The 17,467-nt window shown below is 54.2% G+C and overlaps 1 protein-coding gene across 7 annotated transcripts; it reads right to left on the reverse strand.

Moving 5' to 3' along the window:
* Positions 1-38: 38 nt before the first annotated feature.
* On the reverse strand, positions 39-17,168 carry NLRX1 (NLR family member X1). Of its 7 annotated transcripts, none has more exons than XM_050922048.1 (9): positions 16,992-17,168; positions 13,858-13,984; positions 11,688-11,763; positions 10,086-10,183; positions 8,822-9,438; positions 6,554-7,965; positions 4,369-4,455; positions 2,584-2,835; positions 39-1,852 (listed from the first exon to the last, which is right to left on the reverse strand). In XM_050922048.1, the coding sequence occupies exons 2-9, from the start codon at positions 13,970-13,972 to the stop codon at positions 1,534-1,536; spliced, it is 2,976 nt and encodes a 991-aa protein (XP_050778005.1). In that variant the 5' UTR covers positions 13,973-13,984; positions 16,992-17,168; the 3' UTR covers positions 39-1,533. The 7 variants fall into 7 exon arrangements, with proteins under 7 accessions (XP_050778005.1, XP_050778003.1, XP_050778000.1 ...); XM_050922046.1 differs by having other exon boundaries at positions 41-1,852; positions 10,086-10,204; positions 13,858-13,981; positions 17,067-17,168; XM_050922043.1 differs by having other exon boundaries at positions 41-1,852; positions 10,086-10,204; positions 13,858-13,981.
* Positions 17,169-17,467: the final 299 nt, after the last annotated feature.

Genomic DNA, 17,467 nt, shown 5'->3' on the forward strand with positions numbered 1-17,467 from the left:
ACAAAGCCAACCCCCAAGTGGCCCCGTGCCCGAAGCTGCTTCACCAGGTTAAGGCCCTGCAACCCCCGATCCTTCTCTGCTACCAACGGGCCATGAGGTGGGTCCCTTCCTCATCCCTGGATTGCTTCCCCACACCATGCCCACATAGCCTGGCTATGGCCAATCTCCAAGCCCCTCTCCTTGTCCCCAACCAGCCCATGAAGTGCCAAGGAAATGTGCCCCTCCCTGTACAGAAGTACCACAGGGATGGGAGCAGGTAGCACTCCCCAGGCAGATGGCATGAGAGATGTAGCATGGGTTTGGGAAGGCTCTGGCCACAGAAGAACAGACCAGTTTGGTAACATCTCACGTTCGTGGAAAGAAAAGTGGTTTAGTTTCAATGATACATAGAACTGCACAACAGCATCCAATACTGGGAACAACCCCTAGAGCTGCTCCGCCCTTCAGTCGCTCCCCACAACGTTGGGCCTCACGCTGTCCCAATCCACACAACCCTCCCTCCCAGGATGGACTCCCAGGGCCCCCGATTCCCCAGCACCGTCATTCACACCAGCGCACGGTGGGCGTCAAATGCTCCCAGATCAGAATGGGAGCAGTCGGCAGCCACTGAGCCCTAGAAGAAATGGCTCCACAAGGTCCAGGAGACTCAGGTCCTTGATTGATCACTGGCTCTCAGCCCCCTCTGGTGCCCTTAAGAGTCTTGCCTCCATTGCTACCAAGCAACCCTGTCCTGTTCTTGACATGACCAATGGCTGCACCATTCTCAGCCCTTGTGGTGTTCAGGCTGCCATCCCCTCTCCCTTGGAACAGAGCCGGGGTCTCACCAGCCTTGGCAATGGCCGCTTGCTGTCTGGGAATGGCAGATGGTTCCCAGGCGGAGGCACGGGGCTGCTCCTAAGGGGCAATGCCCCGTGGCTCTTTCCCCAGGTGGCTCCAGGCTCTTGCCGATGCTTTCGCTGCAGTTCTACTTGGGTATGGCTCAGACAGCAGATGAGAGTGCAGCGTTCATGGCCTCAGTGCACTCCAGGAAGGGAGGCCAGGAGCTGCTTGGGAAATAGCCCAGTGAACTGGGTGTGTCCCTGAGGTACGTGTGGCTGTGGCTGTGAAGATGGGATACAAGTGAGGGAGCGATGGTGCCATCTAAAGCCAGGAACAGTGCTGTGCAAGCTTCCCCGTCCCACTCTGACCAGCTGCTCTGACCAGACCCCACCTCCTCCTTTTCTACTGCCCAGCATTGCCAACACACCTCCCTCTAGGCCTAAAACAGTGCCTCCTGCTGTCCCGGCACTGGGGCTTCTCCCGCCCAGACCCTCACACTCTGTAATGCTGCAAGTAACTCTCTGCTCCCAGCAGAGACTCTTCAGCTTCATTTCCCTGGTGTCCCCAGCCACACAAGCGAGCCCTGCTCTTGGAATGGCGGTGGTGGAAATGGTTAACAGAGTGATTCCCTCAGACCCTGTTAAGCCCTTATGTCCATTGCATTCTCCCATCCTGCTGGTGCAGACCCATGGGGAGAGGTGAGGGGGGGCTGTGTTAGAGGGTTCCCTGCTGGATTTTAACCAGCATCTTCTTGACCTCGTTCTCCACCCGCAGAAACTTGGCTTTCTTCCAGGGGTTGCTGGTCTGCCGGCGGCTGCACTCCAGGTCCTGCAGCAGCAGGCTGAGGTGCTGCTGGACCCGCTCGCGGTCCCAGTTGGGCAGGTTCTTCTTCACTACGCTCAGGATGAAGGCCCAGTAGTCGGAGACGTCAGTGCCCACTGTAAGGAACACCAGCACCTGGACGCCGTCGCGGTCTCTGCGCAGTGCATGCAGTGCTCGCTTGCCTTCATCACTGATGTCATTGAAATACAGGCTGGGGAAGGGAGAAGCAGGGTTAGGGGTGCACCAGGCATCCCTTGGTGATCAATGAGAAAGGAGCATGGGGGGAAGTGACCAATGAAATGAAAGGACAGGAGCAGCCCCAAAGGGCAGTATCCAATGAGAGCAGGCTCAAAGAAGAGCCACGGCCCGTGGGAAATGAGTGGATGAACGGTGTCCAGTGAGGCACAAGGCCTCAAGCAGCCACATGATGCAGTAGCCAATGAGAGACAAGCATGGGAGCATACATAGGACAAGGCAGTGACCAATGAGGGACAAGGACTCATGCAGCCATATGGGACAGAAGCCACTAAAGCAAAGCACAGGCACAGCGACCAATCAGAGAGAAGCATGAGTGATGGCTCAGGGGAGCAGTGGCCTATGAGAGATGAGTGGAGGCACAGTGACCAATGAGAGACAAGGACTCTTACCACCATGAGGGGTTGGACAATGAATGACAAGCTCAGCTGCCATTGACAAGGGGCAGTAGTCAGAGAGGCTGCTAGAGCAGCCACAGCAAGAAGCCAATATGGGGCAGGGGTAGCTCCTAGAGGGAGAGGGGCCAGGTCTCATGGGCTGGGAACGCTGCCAATGAGGGAAACTGGTGCCCATAAAGGGATGCCAGGCTGGATGCCTGAGCTGTGGCTCCCTCATCTGGGGTCATGGATAGGGCAGGGAAGGCATTGACCAGGCTGTATGGGGAGGGGAAGGGGCTTGGGGACTCACTGCACTTCCTTCAGTGTCGCATGCCTCTTAGCCACCTCCACCAGCCCTAGGGCTGCCTCATCCGTCACCGAATTGTAGCCCACGTCGAGCTCCTTCAGGTGCTGGTTCTGGGCCAGGTGCTGAGTGATCACTTCCAAACCTTGGTTCCCCAAGGAGGTGTGCAGCAGGGACAGGTGTGTCAGGGAGCGGTTACCTGCGATGGCCTCAGCCAAGTACTTGGCCCCCTGCTCTGTCACGGGGTTGTCCGAGAGCCTGAAAACAACACAGGAAGGTCACAGAGGGAGAGGAAGCAGCCAGAGGTGTTTACTGCTCATGCCTTAGTGCTGCAGGACATGGGATAACAAAAGACTCTAGGGAGAGAATAGCTTGTCCCCTTTAGAGCTAGTTGAAAAAAGAGAGGGGGGTAGATAATTTCAGCATTTTTTTTTAAAAGTTTTGTATAAGTTTTCATTGGAAATTTTTTGATTTTGGGCAGAAATTTGATTACCAAAATATTTCAATTTGGAAATGCTGCTGCAGTGCTTCATGGGAGTTGTAGTTCAGGTGCCTCGTGCTTCCATTTTCCACTATAAGCTGGGCTCCCTGGTTGGACTACATCTCCCATGATGCAGTATGGTTGCCCTTTTTGGAGGGGGAGGTGGTACTTCATGGGAGTCCCTGGCCATGGTGCATCATGGTAGATGTAGTCAAGCTGAGGAGCCTGGTGCATAGACAAGAATGAAGACATGAACCAACTGAACTACAGCGGCCATGAGGCACCACAGCAGCATGTCAAAATTGGAAATATTTTGGGGTTTCGAGACATGATTGTTCGGTTAAAAAGCAAATCACTATAATTTTCTACGGAAAGTAGACACTTTTTGCGAAATACTTCATCTAGCTGAAAACCCAGTTTGCCGTTGAAAAACAGATTTGACAGAAAATTTTCAGCTAGTCCTAGCTTTCCCTTTATCACAGCCTTGGCGGGGGCATGTCACAGGTTCCTTTCTGTGCTCCTGCTTAACAGGAAATCGCCCCCTACTCTTCCCTCAAACGCCTTCCTCAGCTCTGGATATATTTCCCTCATAATCCCCTCACCCATCACATAGAACTGACACCACCATCCTGCAGCAACATAGGAAAGATATCTGAGTCAGGCAGCATTCTGCAGTCCCACACGGCTTTGGCCTGGCAATCAGCTCCCCTCAGCCCTGCCATGGTGCTGCAGGGAGCTTCAGATCTGCCTGAACCAGTGCTAGAGAGACCCACAGGCTGAGCAGGGGTGCAGAGCCGAGAGGGGAAGGGATGCAGCAGAGAATGCGAAAGGGAAAACAGAAAGATGATGGAGCACACCAGATATTGGCTCCATAGCCAGGTGCCCAGAAAACCATCTTGATCCAGTCCCTATTGGCAGAGCTAGGTCCAAGCTGGTTCAGGCACCTCTGACAGCCCTTTAAAGGATCCTGCCCAATATACAGACCATGGGGGCCAGTAGCTTCAGCTGGCCCTGAGCTGAGTGTAGAGCCTGCTTAATAAGGGCCAAAGTAACAACCAGCAGACTCTGCCCACAACCTTTCCTCTCAGCCATATGTTTACCCTCTAATACCTCCCCTCCCCAGGATCCCCCAGACTCAGGCCAGTAACAGCGGGGCCCAATATGGGACTTGAACCCCTGACCAGGAGATCCAGAAAGCCAGGGTCACAGGTCAGACTAACACACTAAGGAAGTGACCACACCGGCTGGGGTAGGTCTCCGAAAGAGTTCTGCTCTGGGGAACAGGCTCTGGGTTTCCTGAGCACACTCACCGCAGGATGCTCACCACACATTTGTCGTGCAGCAGCAGGTCCCGGATCTCCCTGCAGGCTTCAGGGCCCAAGCTGTTGAGCTGCAAACTGAGACAGGGCAAGAGCAAAAGGTCAGTAGCAGCAGTCAACCCTCCATGTTATGGGGCCCAACACCTACCTCCTCCCCAGCACTCTGGCCCTAGAGGGCAGAGTAGAGGTTACTGCCCTATGTGGAAGGCCTGTATTGCAGTGACTCACACCCACTAACACCCCCTCCACCTCTCCTAGCCTGCCAGACTCCCCAGAACTAGGAAGTGAGAACCACAAGGAATGAGGTCTCTCCTGAGGCAACCCAATGGGAGAGGCGGCCTGCGTCTTGTGGCCAGAAGCACAGACCTGGACTCTTGGGGTTGTTCCCTGCTCTACTACTAAGCAGCCTTGAGTGAGTCATTTCCTCATCAGTATTAACAACACTGACCTTCCCACCCCAATTAGTGTCTGTGTAAAGGCTCAGTATTACTCCTGGCAGGCCCACCGAGTATGGATCAGCCATAAGGCAGCCATCACCTCTGCCTGGAAGATAATACAGTATTTTCTCCCAAACAGGGAGAAAATGCTCCCCATTTTCATGCACAGACCAGAAGTGGGGCAGTAGCACCCAGAAGACTAAACAACTTGAGCTCTCGGACAGAATCCCAGAGACATGTACATGGGAGAACAGTCTCCGGCAGGATGGGAAATTCAGATGTTGGAGGAGAGAGAGAGAGAGAGAGAGAGAGAGAGAAGGCTCCACCATGGATTCCCTCCCAGATTGTCTTTGTATTGATTTTTCTCTGGCCAAAGGGATGGGACATTTTTTCAGTCCCTCTATATTTTCTTTCCTCTCTTTCTTTCCTGATTGCAGCTTGCCGTCTTCTGGTAGAAGGTGAGATTGCAATACCAGGCATATTTAAAAACAAGACCAGGACAAAAAAGAAGCAAAGTGACACGCAGAGTATCGTGCAACTGGCCAGGACCTGGACTAGATAGGTCTTTTCCAGCTCTAGATTCCACCTTTTCTGCAGCCAGACAGGATTCACGGAGGGGGAAACAATTAGAGGGATGTACCAAAGACTCTGCACGGAGTAGAGATGGAATATATCATACAGGGAATGGATCATTTGATGATTACCTGTGCTGTTCATTCCCTCTGTGGTGCACCTGGCATTAGTCATGGTCGGAAGACAGGATACTGGGCTAGAGGACCTTTGGTCTGACTCAGTCTGGCCATTCTTATGTTATTGCTCTGGTACCAAGTGAGACAGTGGGACTAATATACTCTGATCATCTTAGCCATTTGCCCATCAGATTTTACTTTACATCAGGGTTTTCTCCCTCTCTCCCTGCTCTGCTTGTTTAATAAAAAGTTAGCAGAGCTGGCAATATAATCTAAAAATGACTTGAATGGATTTCTGGTGCCTTTAGTTAGAACAACACAAAAGCAAGGGACTTGGAAAGCAACCGGGGTTTGGGAACTGACAGCTGAAACGTGGAGATGAAAACCACTAGAAGAGCCTTGATGCCAAGCAGGGTTCAAAGAACAGCCAAACGGCAGCCCACAGAGTCCTATAAAGGACCCATTGTCTATAAAGAGTTACTATCCATTGAAACTACTAGTCCCAGCATGCAATAATCTAGCATGGCTGCTTAGATTAAGGAGCATCATACACTGACTTATAGTCTCCATGGTCTGTATCTTTGTATCTAAAACAGACAAAGGCAGCAACTGTTTACACCAGCGTTTCTCAAACTTGATTGCATCACGACCCCTTTCTATCAACAAAAATTACTACACGATCCCGGGAAGGGGGACCGAAACCCGAACCCTCTGCCCCAGGCAGGGCGGCCCAAAGCCGCAGCCCGAGCTCTGTCCCCCTGCAGGAGTGTGAAACTGAAGCTTGGGAGTTTCATCCCTGGACCATGGGGCTCAGACTTTTGACTTCAGCCCCAGGCCCTAGCAAGTCTAACGCCACCCCGGGTGACCCCATTAAAACACGGTCGTGACCCACTTTGGGTTCCTGACCCACCATTTGAGAACCACTGGTTTACACCATTGTATGCAGCACTCAGGCTCCAGGCAAACTGCCGATGGGAGTACAATCAAGGCATCCACAGATTTAAATGGATAACTTAGACACCGGGCCAAATCAGAGAAGGAGGCACTCACTGGAGCTTTCGGCATCGCAGCAGGACAGGGAAGAGAGTCTGCAGGCTGCTAACATCAAGATGGCATGAGCTCAGGTTAAGCTCCTCCACCTCATGGCTGGTGGTGCCCATGACAGATGCCAGGATGGAGCACTTGAGTGGGGTCATCTTGATGGAGGAGAGGTTGATCGCCCTGAGGGAGCGGATGGCCTCAGCCGTGAAGCGCTCATTCTGGAATTCATGCAGGAAAACGAAGTAGTCCATCAGCTCAGACGGGGGCAGCCACTTGCGGCTGTTCCTGATCATGGTCTTCTTCATAGCGTTGGCAATCTCAAAGGCTGCCAGGTTCTTGATGGAGCAGCCAAGCTGCTCCAGGAGGGCCCGGTTGCGGCGCGACAGGAGCCCACCCATGAAGATAGGGAAGAGCTCAAAGACTTCATCATCCGGGGCCTCGTCAGGGTGGTGCAGGGGGCCCTCCACCCCCAAAATGCTGGAGTTTATCTGGTCTAGCACATCGTCATTGAAGTAGTCCTCCTCCTTGAACATCTCCACCGCCATGGTGCGGGCGATGGTGTCGCGGTCCTTGCCACTGAGCCGGTTGAAAAAGCGGGGGAACATCTTGAGTAGGCCAAAGAGCAGCGGCAGGATGCGCAGGGGCAGGACTTTGGAGACGATGCTCAGCACCAGAGTCACATCCTCGCTTACCTTGCTGATGACCTCGGACACCTCCTTCCCCACCCGCTGCGTCAGGGTCTTCTTCTCGCCCAGCACCACATAGAGGGCTGCCAGGTACTCCTGCATGGCAGGGATGGTGAAGACGAAGGTGTGCTCCTTGCCCGTCTGGACGCAGGGCGTGAGAAAGAAGCGGAAGACGTCAGTGCGGAAGACGTTGAGGAGGTTAAGCTCACCCTCCGTCTTCATCTCCACCTCAAAGCACTTCTGCAGGTCTTCATCCGAGAAACTGGTCTGGCGGGACATCACTCCCTCGTGGGCCAGTTTGCCCACCGTCTTGGCCACGTATTTCATCATGGAGACGTTGGTGGGGTCGGTGCTGTCCAGGATCTCCCCGCTGAAGTTGAGCCGCAGGAAGCTGGTGTAGATGCCTGTCAGGGTCTGGCTGGGAGGCACCGACTTGGTGAAGTAGAGGAAGTGCAGGGTGGTGCAGACCAGCCAGCAGTAAGAGGGCAGGAAGCAAGCAGCCGCAATCTGGTTGTGGCGCTCCAGATTCCTCGAGAGCATCTCCACCAGATTGTCCCGCTCGTCTGAGTTGCTGCTGCTCCCGCTGACGTCGCAGCCGGGCTGACTCAGGCGCATCTGGAAATACTGCTTCTGGAGGTTGGTGTTGGAGAAGCCGCAGATCTCGGCGTAGCGGCCCACGTACTTGCTGGGGATCCGGCGCACGGCAGACGGGCGCGTGGTGACAATGATGCTGGCCTGCAACCAGATGAACAGAGCTAGGATTTAATGTAGTCCCTCTCTTTCTCTGTCAAACCATTACTGGCCTGATCCAGAGCCTACTGACCTCAATGGAAAACCTCTCACTGGGGTCAGACTGCATTGGGTTAGGCCCTATATGACGAAATCAGTTGAGGAGGAAGGGCAAGGACTGGATGGGATTAAGGTGATGATGACCTCAAGGCTGCTGGTTCACATCCAGCCCAGGACAGCAGTGATTTAACATCATTGCTACCTGAGGGTGGGTGTGAAGGGAATTTGGGGGATCTCAGTCTGGCTGATGGACTTCCACAAGTCGCAGCCCATACTGAGGGCACAACAGGTAAGAAGCAGTGGCACTAGCATGGGGCATGTCTTGCCACCTTAGCAACCCCCTCCATTTTCTTGCCTCACCCCTCCGCCGACATCCATTCCCCCAAGCCTTCTGGAGTTGCCACCTTCCATTTAGGCTGTCTGTTCTTCGGGTCAGGAACCACCCTGGGGTCGCATTTGCTATGTGCCATGGGCAGATGTTACACCAATAATTGTAGGCTGTCAAAGAAACCACCCTCCCGGCTGGCACTGATCAGCCTCTTTGTTCCCAGCCTGTGCAGAGAGGCCAAAGACTGAATGAGCCACGGAGACTGGACACCCTTCTCCCTCCTAAGGGCTGCAGGGCGGGGGTGTCCTTTCAGCACAGGGGTGTGGGGAAGCTCCTTGCTGTACCTTTTACCAGCCAGTCAGGGCCGGTAGAGGCCACACCAAGGACTGGGTTTGGGGCAATGCTTCAGGGATCCCCGTTTCTACCCGCAGCCCCCCCACAGGCTCACAGCACCAGGTGGGGAGGGATACCAACCTCTGGCAGCAGGTACTTCCTCAGCAGGTTGACCACAATGGCAGAGGGAGGCACGGCCTCACTGGGGTCGCAGCACAGCTCGGTGCCAGACAGCCGGAAGTCCAAGTTGAGCCGCTCCATGCCGTTGAGGATGATGAGCATCTTGAGGTTGGCGGAGCCCAGCAGTGGCACCACGTTCTTGAGGTGCAGGTACTTTTTGGTGATGAGGCGTCGTAGCGAGATAGGCACGTTGCTCTGCGACAAGTCCTCACAGGAGAAGGGGATGACCAACTCGAACCGGGGCAGGCGCCCGTGGCACCAGTCCACCACCATCTTTTTGATGAGGGTGCTTTTCCCTGTGCCCACCGTGCCATACAGCACCACGTTCTTCACCTGCTGCCCACAGGCATCCGCGTCGAACAGGTTCTGGAGGCTGATGGTCCGGCTGCAAGGGGACTGGAGCTGGTTCAGGATGGTCAGGTCAGGGGAGGGCTTCAAGATCTCCTCCAGGGAGCTCTCCCTGATGACCGGGTCCACGTGGATGGTGTCCAGTGAAAAGGACGGGCCAAACTGCCTCTCCTCATTGGGCTGGTGGCTGAACCAGACAGACAGGCTCTTCCGGTGCTTCTGGATGGCATCTGAGGAGTAGTGGGGAGTACAGAGATGGTCACAAACAGGGGAGGGGAAAAGGTTGTCTCAAGTTTTCAAATTGCAGGAGCCCCTCCAGTACTCAAGTCCCTCAGGGCAGTCCCAGGCACCGGCTACTCCAAGCACTAACAAAGCCCAGGAACCTCCAGAACCAGCTAGCTCCCCCCTTAGTTCCTGTATTGGAGCAGCGCTCATGCACCAGCAGGGTGTCATAGCACTGTGCTCTGCCATCCAGGGGCTCCAGGGCTGGTGCTGTCCACTCTCCACTCCCCACAGCCCAACCTGACCTGCCAATAAGGTGCCTTTAATATTGCTTTGTACAGAGGTAGCATTTCCCCATCCAAAGACCCCCCCGCAGCACACTACGAAGGGTTGGAGGGGCAGGTTGACCCTCCCTGTTTCACACAGAGTGAGGAGCCCACTAGCCCCAGGGCCCTGCAGTGAGTCAGCGACAGAACAGGGAATAGAACCCAGGAGTCCTGACTCCCTTCTCCTTTTCTGACCACTGCACCTCGCCCGGGTCAGTAACTGCATCCCAGCCTGCTCACCTGACTCCCAGTCCCGAGCACACCCCACCACCTCAGCAGTGCTCCTCTGAGAAGGGCTCCAGCAGCACGGCAGCAGCACGGGGTCTTACCGGAAGAGGCCACATTCCTCAGGGTCATCTGGCCAGGCCGGGTGGAGCTCGGCTGAGACGCACTCTCCTGAAATCCTCCTTGGTAGCGAGCAAAGCTCCTGCAAAGCAGTGGCAAGGAACTGTTGAGACAGCAAATACCAGAGTGGGACAGCAGCATCTGTCCCAATGGCCCAGAGCTGGGGCAGGCTGCAGCTTGAGTGAACCTGGACTGCCCAGCCGAAGACATGGTTAGCTCACCCGCCAACCTCTCAGCCCCGGCCACATGGAAACTGCCTTCCTGCCATTGACAAAACGCTTCCGAAATGACGGAGAGGAGCAGCGTGTGTGCAAACACAGCGGTGCAAACAGAACTGGGGAAAGCACAACTGCAGTGGGACCCATGGCGGCTCCAAGGGCATTGTGGGAAATGGGGAACCTGAGGAAACAAACCAAGACCTGCTCCTTCCAACTCAAGCCCAAAGAACTCCCCCGCCCCTTCCTTGTTTGAATTCTGAGCTGCAAAACATGCCCACTTTATCCTGAGACCAGGTCTGGTTCCAGCAGGAGCCAGGAAAGCATCCCCCAACCCATCTGCTTCAGATCTGCCATCAAGGGACTCATGCAGGAGTACAGTCTGCACTCACCTTTGACCTCTCCTCTGAGCCAGAGAACAAGGGGTGGGGGTGTTTGTTATATGGAAACTTGTCCAGTGGGAACTGGGCTGCTGAGGCCAAACTCATTTCACAAGGGCCACCAAATAGCAACAAGCCACCTTATATAAGAATGGCCAGACTGGGTCAGCCCAATGGCCCATCTAGCCCAGTATCCTGTCTCCAACAGTGGCTGGGGCCAGATGCTTTAGAGGGGATGAGCAGAACAGGGCAATTATCGAGTGAACCATCCCCTGTCATCCACGCGCAACTTCTGGCAATCAGAGGTTTAGGGACACTCAGAGCATGGGGTTGCATCCCTGACCATCTTGGCTACTAGCCATTGATGAACCTACCCTCCATGAACTTATCTAGTACTTTTTTGAACCCAGTTATACTATTGGCCTGCACAACATCCCCTGGCAACGAGTTCCACAGGCTGACTGTGCGTTGTGGGAAGTAGTCCTTCCTTGTTCTTTTAAACCTGCTGCCTATGAATTGCATTGGGTGACCCCCTGCTTGTGTTATGTGAAGGAGTAAACAACAACACTTCCTTATGCACTTTCTCCACCCCCGTCATGATTTCATAGATCTCAATCATCTCCCCCCTCAGTTGTCTCTTTTCTATGCTGAACAGCTCCCTGCACATAACCTTCAGTCATCAGCTGTGGTGGGTTTGAATGGGTGGCCTAGAGGCGACAGGCCCCATAGCCTGTTCCCAGCCTCCCAAGTGAGTCAGTCCTTCTGAAAGATCAGTAAGAGCCCAGCTGAGAGGGCCTCAGCAGCCTCCCTCTTCGTCCCCCCACCAAAGCCATGCGTCCTGGGGTAGGAGCACAATCAACTTTAACACCCACACTGACAAATTAGACCAATCGCTTTATGTGAGAGGAGCTGCCTTAGCCACCCCACCCCTTCCACTTAGGTCCCCTTTCCTTCAAGCCTCTGTCAGCTGCGCAGGGGCTCCAGGCCCTACCTGAGAAGGGACATTTTGGAGCACAGCCTGCCAGCTGGGTGAAGCATCCTCCCAAGGATGAAGATGCTCCTGGCACCTGGAAGGAAGGAACAAAGGAGGTCTGAGAGAGCAGGATTGAGAGAGATGCAGGATGATGCCCATCGCCTGCCATCCCCCTCCCCAGGGAACTGGCTGCCCCTCAGTGCCCTTCCTCCTCTGCACGCCAAGAAGGTGAAGGAAGGAGCCTTGCACCAGCAGCAACTGAGGCCCAGACAGCCAGGCACCTTCCCCAGCATTCTGATGGGGTTCTGGATCCACGTGGCCTGGACTGGAGCATGCTCCATGTAGTGTGCATCTGTGCATGGCCAGGGAACAGGTTGCTAAGGCAGCGATGCTGGATTTGAGCCCCAGGGAGACACCTGCCTGCACAGTCCTGGGCTCATGTTCAGAGCACAGGCTTGGGAGACAGGAGCTCCACCGTTCAAATCCTGGCTCTGCCACTGCCTTACTCCGTGGCCTTGGCATTTCCCCTGTCTGTGCATCCCTGTGAGGGACAATGCCCCCCCTCCCAGGGGGCTGAGGGATTGATTAGCTAATATCACAGAAATCATAGAAGTGTCAGGCTGGAAGGGACCTTGAGAGATCAGCTAGTCCAACCACCTGTGCTAAGGCAGGACCAAGTAAACCTAGACCATCCCTGACAGGTGTTTGTCTGACCTGCAATTAAAACCTGCCAATGACAGGGACTCCTCAACCTCCCTAGGTAACCTGTGCCAGTGCTCAACTATCCCTAGAGAGACAGAAAGTTTTCCCTAATGTCCAACCTAACTCTCCCTTGTTGCAAACTCAGCTGATTCCTTGTCGTCCTGCCAAGGAGAACAACTGATCACCCTCCTCTTCACAAAAACCTTTTACATATTGGCAGACTTATCAGGTGCCCCCTCAGCCTTCTCTTGACTAAACATGCCCAAGTCTTTCAGCCTATCCTCAGAGGTCAGGTTTTCCAAACTTTGATCATTTTTGTTGCTCTTCTCTGGACTCTCTCTGATTTCTCCACATCTTTCCTAAAGCCTGGCCCCTAGAACTGGCCGCAGGTACTCCAGCTGGGGTCTCACCAGAGTGGGACAATGATCTTTGTGTCTTACATACAACACTCTTGTTAATACAGGATGCGATCTTTGCAGATGGGAAGCACCCTGGGCCTGCTTTGGTGCAGATCCTACTGACTCCAGCCGTAGCTGCAGGTGCTCAGCACTTGTAAAAAGCAGGTTCTTTATAAGCACTAAGTTATGAGCAAGCGTCGAGGGTGTCCCATCACATAAGCGGGGAATTCGTCCCAAGCAGCGGTACAGCCTGTCCTGCCAGGAAATTTCCCCACTGAGATCTCTGCCTCCTGGTCCAGGGCCAGAGCTAGGGCACATGGGACTATCTCCTCGCAGTCATCCACGTAGGACTGGATTTTCCACTTATTGCCCCAGCGTTTAGCTCTTCTCTAGCACTGTCCATCCACGGATCTCAAAGCACTTCACTAAGGAGGTTAGTATCATTAACTCCATTTTACAGATGGGGAAACCGAGGCACAAAGTAGTAGAGTGACTTGCCCAAGGTCACCCAGGGAGTCAGTGGCACAGCTGGGAATAGAACCCAGGAGGTCTGTCTCTCAGACCCCTGCCCTGCACTGCCTTTGTGTAAACCAGAAGGAAACACTTCGCATGAACATCACCTCCCCGCCGGTAACCGTGCAATTAGACGTGACATAAGTAGGCCAGCAAGTCTCCTCTGATAAAGCAGCACAGACTGGCTGCAGTGTGAGCTGGGCCTAGGCAGAACTGATGCCATCCCAAGCCCCCAGAACCCTCCCTTAGGCCCACAGTGCTTTTGTCTTAATGCAATTTCATCAGTAGGGAATTCATACATAGGACGTGGCTGTGACTTGGCCGTGGTCACCAGGTGAGTTGGGGCAGCGCCAGGAGTAGAACTGGGCTCCCAGCCCCTTGCTGTAGTCTCTAGACCCTCCCACGCTCTCAGAGCCAGGAATAGAACCCAGGCATCCTGAGCCCCCTGCCCCAGAATGTAGAATCCATCAATTGCACCTGCAGCAGTAACAGGGAGCTGTGAATTTCATCCCAGAGAGATTGGGGGAAGCCAGGTAAGAGGCTTCTCACTTCAGCCAGTTCTAACAGCTGCTTACCTGGTGCAGAGCAGGGTGACAGCAGCATGCGCATAATCGCTAGGCCTCCCAGCTTGGGTCCCTGGATCCTGCTCCAGCTGGTCCCAACCTGGGGCAGACATCTTGGGCACTGCATGACAGGGTCCTGCTTCAGATGAAATGCAGACAGTGATCACTTGAGGAAGCAGACCACCCACTGTGGTGCCCCAGCTGGACAGGATGGGGTCTTCAGTCCTATCACTGAGCTGTGTGCTCTGAGGGCTAGCCTATCGAAGCCCAGCCTACTCCAGGACACACTTGAGGGCTGAGGAACCAGCATCATCTTGCATGAGCAGAATCCCAAAGCTTGCTTCATGCACCCTTCCTCCTTGGGTTCTCACACCAAGGAGCAAGGGTAAACAGTGCCCTCCCCACCAAACAGAGAGATTAGAGATCTTGGAGCAGAAAAGGTGCCCTCAGTACAGCTCCCTCCAACACAAACCCATAGTATCAGGCCATCTGCTCTGTCCTCTACCCTATCTGCCGCATTGGGGAGATCCATTCTTGACCCCTGCAGCGATCAGCTGGTGTCCTGCAGCTTTACTGCACTTTTAGGGCCTGACTCTTTTCTCACACTCGTTTAAATGGATTCACAGAGGGAACTGGTATGAGTAAGAGGAGACTCAAGCCCACTGTACTGGTGGGAGTTTTTTGTCACAGGCAAAGGAGAGTATCTGTGTGAGGTAAAAGAATAGTTCTAAGCACCTATGGCTCTTAACCAATCACCCAAACATGGGGCTGCAGCTGTTCTCATTCAGTTCATTTATGGGAGGGGGAAGAAAGAGGCAGAGGAGGAGGTGAAGGAGCAGTGTCATGCCCCCCCCCCATTCAAAATCATGAGTCAGACCCTTCCCACCTGAAGATCATACTACTTATTCAATAATGACATCTGAGTCTTTCTTTGCCTTCTTAGGGAGCCAGGCTTCTCTCCCCTGCCAAGAAGCTACACATTTACTTTGGGGCTGGTGCCCTTTAGAGAGTCTCCCACAATCAGATGACTCCAGGGATGGGGGCTTTAAGAAAGAGACCAAAAGTGAGAGTCTTACTGACATGGGGAGAGCTGGCAGCTCTGTAGCCTTAGAGAGAAAGAAAGATCCATCCTCTTCCCCCTTATGCCCACCCCCCTCCAAATACCTGAGTGGTTACAGGCTTTTCCCCTTGGCCTGTCAGTGGCAGTCAGGGGAAGGACAGGCCGGTGACTCCTTCTCTACCAGATGGATCCCAGGGGCCCCACTGCCGGGTGCCCTCCCCACCTTGGCATGGAGAGAAGACTGTCTCCTGCTGCATTCATGTCTCTCTCCAGTGCAGTAGTGGCAGCCAGCACAAAGCCCTCCATACTGGGCCTGGCAGCCTGTGCTAGCTGCTCTGCTGGAAGAATAAGACACAAGCTCAGGGCAAACCCGTAGCCTCCTCCCCTTAAAGCAACAGGGGCCAGAGACTCCAGCTGTCAAGCTGAAAGCTGGCCTGCTGCTGTCAGGCCTTGCAGAGAGCAGCGCTCAGGAGCGCCCTGCCAGGGGCTGCCTTGGAGAGACTGGGCCAAAAACAGTCGGGAGAGGGGGTGCCACTGCCATCTACATTTGTCAGGGCTGAATGGATCCCCACCGAGCAGTCATGGGGCACCTTGCTCTGCACACCTGTTGAATGCAGCAGGAATTTAGCATCTTTAAGGCAAGGGTAACTGGAGCAGGAGTCACATTTAAAGCAGAACAAGCTTGTTTCCAGCCCAGACAGCTGCTGCCAATTGCTGAATCCACAATCTGTGTGAGCAGCCGGAACAGAAAAACATTTGTGTCCAGGGAACACATGGTTCATCCTCTCTCAACTGACTAGCACCACTCTCTGCTCCAGGCCACATCTGACTGTCTCCAGGGCAGCAGGCTGTGAGCATTGCCTCCATTGGGAGAGGGGTGCCAGCCCCTGTCCCTTTCCATCTGCGCTGCAAGACTTAAGAGACTCCTGCCCAGTGTGAGAAAAGGAGTCAGTCGTTGCATCTGGGTTTGGCGGTGGTACTGTGGTTGTGGCTGGGTCTGAGGGCATTAGATCACTGGTAGATGTAGGGAGGACACTGAAGGTTTAACAGGGGACATGCTGGCAGGGTGTCCTTCCCTCCCCAACCTGTCATTACCTGGGCTAGAATCCTCAGCTGCTGAGTCGGTGACGCAGCCTCAGAATTGCATCCTATCTAGCTTGTGTTTCCAGCACCCTGATAATTTCCAAACCAAACAACAGGAAAACTCTGGTCCCAGGGAAGCTTATGGAACCTCCCTGGGCTCCGTAGTCTCTGTGCCATGCCCTTGAGCATGGCCAGAGCTGTAACGACTCACCTAGCCCTTCCGGATACTTTTCATGTATCCATCCCAGAGCCCTTGGTGAAAGAGAGTCTGTCTCATTGATTATCCCAATTTTATTGCTGGGGAAACTGAGGCACAGAGCAGGCCCATAACAAAGCTGAAATAGAACCCAGAAAGTCTGGCTTTCAAGTCCCTTGTGGTAACCACTAGACACTTATTAGCAAAGCTGGGACTAGAACCCAGGAGTCCAGACTCCAAGGCCAGTGCTCCAAGCCCACCTCACGGACACATTTTCCTGTCCCCTATGCTCCTGTAGCTCAGTGGACCCACTGAATTTAAAGGCAGGGTGCTGTGAAGCCCACTGCCGGGGGTCCCGGCTGTTCTATCAACAGCTGAGCAGGGATGCTGCTCTGGGAGGGGTATGTTTGGGATGAAACCCAAACGGGGTCAACAATGTCCCAGATCCACCGGCTTGGGGACTTTCTCCAGCAGCCTCTGCTCAGGGCAACCCCACGAGGATCAGCACAGAGGTCACTGCTGCCATGAACCCCACAGACCCCACTGTCATCGCCTAGGAGAGACGAACCAGCTTCCTGCTCATCCTGTCTTGCACGGTCCCGCCACCAGAGCAGAAACACAGCAGTCACTTCCGCTCAAAACCAGCCCCTTGCTCAGAACCCAGCGCACCAGGGAAAGCCGCAGATGCAGGAAATCAGGGCTCTGGCTTCTGAGCCGCTCTGTGCTGGGACTAGCGGGAGCAGGGACTAGGCCAGCTCAGATAATGGGGACTAAGGAAAAACGAGATTCTGGAAGGTCAAAAGTTACCTAGAGTGATTTCTCAGGCGGCTGCTGTGTATTAGTCCCACAGCCTTGGGTCCATTTGGAATTGCTCTTCCCCACCTGTCACTGCATGCCGTTGTATCTCTGCTGTCCCTGGCAGCTGTTAAATGTTGCCCTGTGCCCTTTCCTCTCCGTGGTTTTAGTACGCTCTCTGACAGCTTCTCTCTGGCTGCTTTGTTGCAGCTGTAACTTCCTGCAGCTCTGGCCCATCCCACCGCCCCTACAGCTGGGCAAGCTGCCAAAAACAAGCTGGGATGGTGAAACCACAGAGAAGGAGAGGGAGAAGAGAGCAAGAGACAGCTGCTCCATTAGCACTGCAAAAGTTACTCCTGTGCAAAAAGGCCCAGAGCCTCAAAGTCAATGGAAATCAACGGCTGTTAGGAACCTAAATCCCTTGGAGGATCTGGGCCAGAGAGGCTGATTCTGATTGCCTGCCAGTTTCACGCCACTGGATGAGGCTC

This window comes from Gopherus flavomarginatus, chromosome 13 (genome assembly GCF_025201925.1).
Source record: "Gopherus flavomarginatus isolate rGopFla2 chromosome 13, rGopFla2.mat.asm, whole genome shotgun sequence".
Lineage (NCBI taxonomy): Eukaryota > Metazoa > Chordata > Testudines > Testudinidae > Gopherus > Gopherus flavomarginatus.

Excerpts from the sequence above, each read along its gene's own strand:
- NLRX1 (XM_050922046.1), bottom strand. The coding sequence starts at position 13,972 with ATGCAGTGCCCAAGATGTCTGCCCCAGGTTGGGACCAGCTGGAGCAGG. Across the intron at positions 2,836-4,368 it reads TGTGTGGTGAGCATCCTGCG|GCTCTCGGACAACCCCGTGA; the intron begins GTGAGTGTGCTC and ends TGTTGTTTTCAG. Across the intron at positions 1,853-2,583 it reads GCGACACTGAAGGAAGTGCA|CCTGTATTTCAATGACATCA; the intron begins GTGAGTCCCCAA and ends TCCCTTCCCCAG.